Here is a 7,689-nt window from a genome sequence, read left to right on the forward strand (position 1 = left end):
TGCACAAAAAACAATATTTTCCGTAACGCAGGCACACTTGCAGCATGACACAAATGTACCTGCATTGGAGGCAGGTAGCACACAGTGCACCAGCACATGAAGGGACCAGAAGTGTGCCATATATCTGTAGATATGGAGCATTTCTGCTCTTTCAATTTCACACAACACAGTGCAGCAAGTTGCTTTGCTGCATTGCATTGCGTAAAACCTTAGTAAATCTGCTCCCATGTGTTTCACTTCTGCAAAATCTACACATCTTGGCAGAAAATATGTTTTCCATGCTTCTGCTTTGCAGTAATTTTATCCATATAGCAAATCATTTTAAAAACACTGGGCCTGATTCGCAAAAGTAATCTGAGACAAAATCCTAACTTTACGACTTTCAGTATTCACAAAGGGCATTTAGGATTACTTTTGTGAATCGGTCCCACTGAGAGCATGTGGACAATTATAACATCCACGCAAAAATGAAATAGTTTTCATGAGTAAAATCATATTGTCTTGATTTTGTTGTACATCTTCTTATTTATTTTGTACATTTCATGAGTTCACAAGCAAAAAGCCTGGTCTTTTTTGTATTTACACTTGGGAGCAATTTACTGACTCATTTGAAGATGTTGGTGTTGAACACTGCCATTTTCCTTCTGAAAGTCTCCCTAATATCATTGTTTCTAAGGGTGTAAATAATGGGGTTCAACATGGGGGTAAGTACAGTATAGAGCATGACAACCAGAGAGTCAGTCTCAGGTGAATATGACGCAGTGGGCCGTATATACATGAAAATGAGTGGCAGGAAAAATATGTTGACTACTATCAAGTGAGAAGTGCATGTTGAAAATGCCTTTCGCCGCCCCCCTGGAGAAGTAATCCTCAGGATGGATAATATAATTTGTACATAAGAAGCCACAACAATGGAAAATGATGAAATGATCACAAAAAACCCAATGGAGGAGCCCACCGCCACATTGAGGGAAGTGTCGGCGCAGGCCAATTGGAGCAGCGGTGGATGGTCGCAGTAGTAATGATGAATCACATTAGGTCCACAGAATGGAAGAGTGGAGGCAAAGACCACTAAAGGGAAACATGCGAGGAACCCCCCAGTCCAAGCTGCTGCAGAGAGGTAGATAGAAATCTTTCTGGTCATTCGTAAATGGTAATGAAGAGGTCGACAAATCGCATAATAGCGATCAAAGGACATCACAGCCAAGAGGAAGCATTCTGTTGCTGCCATAGAGAGAAACAAGTACATTTGTAAGAAGCAGCCACTGAAGGAAATGTCACTGTTGTCCATCAGAAACTTCACTAGCATTTTTGGGACAGTGATGGTGACAGAACCCATATCCAGGAAGGACAAGTGGCTAATGAACAAGTACATTGGAGTCATGAGCTTGGCATCGGTGTTTGTCAGGAGCAGAATCACCCCATTGCCTGTGACTGTGAGAAGGTAGATGGTGAGAAATATCCAGAAGAGCAAGACCTGGAAGTTCTGCAGACTTGGGAATCCAAATATAATGAACTTAGAGACTGTGCTGCTGTTCCGGGTGTAGAACTCCAAGCTTGCCATATACACATCTAAATATGCTGAAAATTACACACAAGGTTAATGCCATATAATGAACTTGTATAAAAAGTAACAATGTGACCAGTTAGCATATGGTAGATCAAAGTAACTGTCCGGAGTGTAACAGTCCGGAGAGTTACAAAACTGAGATTATGTTCCTGGTCAACCCTCGGTCGTCCATCCCGGCTCTCCTGTGGCCGGTATGCCTGGGCCCTGCTCCACCTCCAAAGGCACAGATCAAGAGCCTTGGCATGTGGCTTGACAGCTCCCTCGATTTTAACCACCAGGCCACCAAGCTCTCAGCCACTTGTTACAGACTGATGAAAGTGCTGAGGAAAATCATCCCCCTCCTCCCTTTCCAGGCGAGAAGAATTATGGTACAGCAGGCCCTTATATTTTCTCGCCTTGATTATGGGAATGCCCTATATCTTGGAGCTCCCCAATTTACCATCCACAAATTGCAATTAACTCAGAATTGCGCAGCTCACCTGCGTCTCCTGATCCGGTGGTGGCAATCTGCCAAACAGGCACTGAGAAGTCTTCACTGGCTCCCTATTCCGGCCAGGATACAGTTTAAAGCCATGTGCCTGGCTCATAGAGCCATCTGGAAGACTGTTCCGGCTATTACCCATTCCCTGGTCACCCCTATCTCCCTCACAGAACTTTGCATTCCAGTTCCTTATGTCTGGCCACCCCCAAGAAAATACGAAGATCCAGATGGGCGTTCCTTTTTGTTTAATGCTGCAAAGATCTGGAACACACCCCCCCACCCCCCTCCCCACTCTACGAAAGGAAGACAACCTCTTGGCCTTCCGGAAGCTCTTTAAAACTCACCTCTTTAAGACACTCCTTTAACATCACAGCTTTCTGCTTTTTCTGCTCTTCTATCAAAAAGCGCTGGGAGGCCTCAGGGTAGCCATGCGCTAAACAAGTACAATTTCGTTCAGGTTGAGAAGACTTTGGATCTATGTCACATTTTTAAGCAAGCCATTTAAATCACATTCATAAACAATGAATCCGAAAGGGAGTCACTTGCACAGTCATTGGTAATTTAAAGACTCTACATGGGTCCAGCCCATCTCAACTAACATTGGTCAGTCCTGATAAAGACAGTACTCATGGTAAGGACTAAAGTAAATTACAGTATATTAATTTCACTAACAGATAGGCTTGGGGTTACTCTCTGCAACCAGCAGAGGGAATAATTTCAGTGCTACTTTACGTGAAGGGCAGAAAATACTGCAGCACCAAATTTGGTAAAAGTTATCTGCCACTGCCATCATAGCTTCATCACTGCTCTGCATGATGCTAACCCCTGCACTGGTGTACAAAGGCAAGTCATCAGTGACTAGCCAAGGATGATTTGTGAACAGACACGCTTCAGTACACATTCCTAGGTGTAGACAATGTCACAGGGGTCAGCCATACAAGATATGTTGTTCAGGGTAAATCACACATTACATATAGGTGTATCAGGTGATGCACTGCTAAACCCTTTGCTTGCGTCTGCATATACTTGGCATCAGGATTTGGGACAAAGCTAGATCATGCTAATTTAGTAGATATGGCTTCGCACTAAAACCCAAGATTTCTGAGTTGGCCTTCCTCATACAGACCTCCCTTGCAAACATTCACTGATGGATGAAGCACAGGTGTTTGGGCACAGCCCGAGAGTACACGTTTAGCACAAAACAGCATTTACACATGAAAGTTGATCCATCAGTACTAGTTGGTGATGCTTTGCAACACGTGAGCACCATTTCAATGCTTTAGTAAATCTGGGCCATGATCAGAGAGCATGAATTTTCATTTTCTCCAATCTAGTCTGCTTGCTAAGCACTTGAAGGAAAGATATTACCTTTTAGAGCTATACAAATAAAATAAAATTGCAGGCAGACACAGAACATTTAAAGAGCCTGCAGCACACCAAGGAATATAAAAAAAAATCATCTAGAGGAATGCAGGAAAATGTGATTACTGCATATTGCAGTGAGAACTATAGGCAGCTTGATGTACAAAGTCACAAGCATGTCTGCGTATCAGAGACATGCTTTTGGGACTCGTGGATATATACGATGGTACTTAACATGGTTCCCTGAGGGATATCGGAATCGTGAAGGACGCTGTACTGACAAAAGAACAAGCACTTACGGGGAATTCATTCTGAAGCCTATACCCCTAGGAGTAACACTGTGATATATTGATATAATCACTTAAGGAATTGACCATATGACGCTTTTACAGTGAACCTTGTGGTCTAGTTGAAGTCTAGTTGGAGACATAAGGATACCATTATTCTAATAGCGAGCCTTGAGGAAGCCCAGGAGGGCGAAACGAGTATCGGCTGCTGTTTTGTATGAGGAATGAAAACTGATTTTGGATTAACTTTACAGCTACAATTACTAAATTGGGACTATTTGTTGTGACATCGCTTTCAGATTTTTGAACAATGAATGCTGTGTGCTTATGGTAATAGTGCCTAATGAACGAAGGAAAAAAGTAACTTTTATAAGGTGTGCTCTGGTGTCTTTGATGTATATCAGTTGGGATTATCACATCTACTCATAATCAAGCCCTAAGTCAACACTAAGTACCATTGTGGCATGATGAGAGGCAAATTCTCTGGGTTTTGCTTTTAACACCTTGACAAAGACATTGAATAGTCCATCATTAGCCCTCTTGCAGAGAGAACTTAAAAGCACATCCTTATCCTCTACTTAATTTGGGGCTGAGTTAACACATAGGAAATTTGGAAAAATGTTTGACCTTGTTCAAAGTAACACTTTCAGAATATTACATGGTTTATTGACCTCCATGTCATAGGCCCCAATTTATTTAGAATAAGACATGACTTAGTACAGTGTCACACAACAAGCAGCATTTGCTAAAATTTGCAACACCTCTTTCAGACATTAAAACATTAAAACTGGAAATAAACACAGTCAAGTGGAATATTTACCTTCAAACCTTAGTACAATATCTCAATATTAAAGACTCTGTTTTCAGTATCCGGTGTTTGTGTCGTGTATCTTTCAAGTGTTGCTGAAGACACTGATACTTGATTATGTTGGCGGTCGGATCGACCATCTGATGGCAGTGGCCGCAGTCAGAGTCTGGCCTCAGAGGCCACAAAGTTACCCTCTGCTGCATTATAATGCAAGCAGGATGAAACGCCGACTGTGGTGATTGGAGTGTTCTCCGCATGGGCCTAGGTGGTTGTAGAGTCCTCCTCAGGTGCCGTGGCGAACGGAGAGTCCTTCGCATTGGGTCCCAGCAGTCATAAAGGTTGCCGATAGGGACTCTGGGACTCTGATACCATCAGATCTGAGGCACCACAGCCCAGAAGATTACAGTTACACCATTGTACTGACAGTCCCTTGTCAGCGGTTTCACCACGGCTCTAGACCGTCGTGCAACTGATACTGTGAAACACCACAACAGTGCATATTGGATGCAGGAACAATATACATAGCTGACGTCCATTGCCAAAGTGGACACATATACAATTTAAATTATAAAACACACCTGATCCCAGACCATAATCCTTTGCCACTACACTGCAGCACAGCAAGATAGACATCTTGGTAAGAGACGGCAACCCTTATCACACAATCCCATTATACACACTCCAATAATGTTTATTGCACTATTTTCATCATCGTTCTGTTTAAAAAGCCATTTTCCATTTTCTTCACTGGAACTCACTTTATGTAATCAACATGTCACCTGCTAAAAATCCACGTTTCTCTGACACGAGTTTTGAGTGCTGGTGGTTGAAATCATTAGAGTAGAGCCACAATTGTTTGTAGTCGGACCCAAAGTCCAACAAACTCCTCTCAGTAGGAATAAATAAATGTGGGACAGTATAGTCAACAAAGTGAATGTTGTAGGTACCACCCTGTGTCCAAAGGAGAACCTCAGGAAGAGGTGGCATGACCTGAGGATCGGGGTGAGGAACCTAGCCTCCAGGCACCACCTGGCAGCCCTGAAGATAGGCAGTGGTCCTTCCAGCCCATCATCAGAACTCACACCCTGGGATGAGAAGGTGGACATCATCCTTCATTCTGAGGGCTTGACAGGAATACCTGGACTACTGGAGACTAGTAAGTACACCTCACCAACTATTACAACATATCAATGTTCCTTTCACACACCACAGCTCTTGCTATGGTGCTGTCCATCTACTTTTCCAATATGCAGTAGCCAAAGTATCCGAGATGTGTGATTGTCACTTACAATCAGTAGCCCTGCCATGAGATCACATGTATCAATCTCCAATACATCCTCCATGTGGGAATGCTGTCTGTAAGAGCATTTCCATCAAATCATCATCCCAGGACCCATAATATGTGTAAATGTCTAATAGTATGGGCCAGCACAACTGTATTTTGCAAACCGGTATGTAACACAAACCAGTTTTGCGAGTGTTTTTAAGATTAAAAAAAGTACTACAACTATCATGAGGCCCTTTTGCTTGAACACTTAACAATATGCACTAGTTCCATTTGTCCATACTCACTGGTCAGTCATGTCTCAACTGATTTTCATATTCAGAGTTTAATTTCTATCTGCACATGTTCGTCTGACTTTCATGCTATGATAGCGCGGAGATACCCCCCGGGGGTGATTCTGCGCTTTATAAATCCTTTACATACATCCATACATGCAGATAGCCATTGGCTAAATGTACAGTACAAGAAAAAGGTGACAGAGTGCACACCAGTTGTCTCCATTCTTTCATCAATAGCTCGTTTGTTTGTTTTTTGTTGGCATGCAGGCCCAGAATAGTGGACTGCCCAGCACACGTATGTAAAATAATTACTGAAAGATGTGGGGCGGCGTAACACCCCACTCCGGACGCACAGTCGCCGTTTATGCATAGAGATGCAGCATTTGTTCCAATTTTGTCAAAAAAGTTTTTATTTTCATTTGGAAAATGAAAATAAAAACCTTTTTGTACAGTACGACAGAACGAAATGACCACATCTACCATGAGACCCTCTTTCTAACTCTGAACAAGAGGCACCAGTGTTGTTTGTCCTTACTCACTTGTCAGCCAAGGCTCAACTGATGTTCAACTCATATGCAGGTAGCCATTGGTCAAGAGGAAAGTACGACAGCAAGAAATTACCACATCTACCATGAGGCCTTGTACTTCTAACTCTGAACACGAAACACCAGATTTGTTTGCACATACTCACTTGTCAGCCATTTCCCTACTGATCCCCAGGTCATATGGACTGAGCACTCCACACACAATGCTCTGCTCAAACACATCTGCCTACTCAGCCTGACCTACCCGTGGTCTTCATAACTGCAAAAATGAGGCTATGAATGGCACCATATCATGTGTGTACATGAAATATCAAATGCATGAAGGTAATCCAGCTGATTTAAATGTGGCTGGTCACTCATTGACACTGCACAGCATACATATTCACCAGGGCTAAACCAACTACCAGGTTGTGTGTATGCCTGTATTGTGCACAACTAGGACTTAGAATGTACAAATACACATGTAAATGCCACACTGTGTTTAGTTTAAGTTATGGAGATGTCATGTCCATGCCTCATTTCAACATGAAGCATGTCAGCACAGCAAATGATCAGGACCATACCACTTCATGTAATGGATGTTTCCCATGTTTTGAAAATGAGTCAAACACAATGGGGATATATCACAATGTTAACCTCTACCCATGTTGTCTCTCCCAGGCCTGAACTCACAGTGTTCCAAATGATGTGGATGTGCATGCCACACTTACAACAATAACAATCTATATCTGAACATGTCGATCAGGCACAGCATCTGGCCAGAGTCAGGACACCCCACAGACTCCACCTCCACCCCAGGATGAAGCCTCCAGTGATGCAGAATCTCCTGGCCACAGAGGAATGGAGGACCAACCTAACACATTTGGGTATCCTAAGCAGACAGCAACAGTGAGTATCACTATGCCCACAAGCACACCTACTACCCCAGCTGCAACATCTCCTGGCCCCCAGTCCCACTTCCATAGGTGTGGATCGGCAACACTCTCACTGAGGAAGGAGGAGCCAGTGAGAGGGAACAGGCTGGCCAAAGGCCACAGACCTATTGGTGGTCAGGGGTGGTGGGAGGGTAACTG

General features: G+C 43.3%; 1 protein-coding gene across 1 annotated transcript; it reads right to left on the reverse strand.

Moving 5' to 3' along the window:
• Positions 1-604: 604 nt before the first annotated feature.
• Positions 605-1,564, reverse strand: LOC147693583 (olfactory receptor 6N1-like). Its single transcript, XM_086936056.1, has one exon. It carries the CDS (start codon positions 1,562-1,564, stop codon positions 605-607), a length of 960 nt encoding a protein of 319 aa, XP_086792182.1.
• Positions 1,565-7,689: the final 6,125 nt, after the last annotated feature.

Source organism: Lissotriton vulgaris, chromosome 8 (genome assembly GCF_964263255.1).
Source record: "Lissotriton vulgaris chromosome 8, aLisVul1.2, whole genome shotgun sequence".
NCBI lineage: Eukaryota > Metazoa > Chordata > Amphibia > Caudata > Salamandridae > Lissotriton > Lissotriton vulgaris.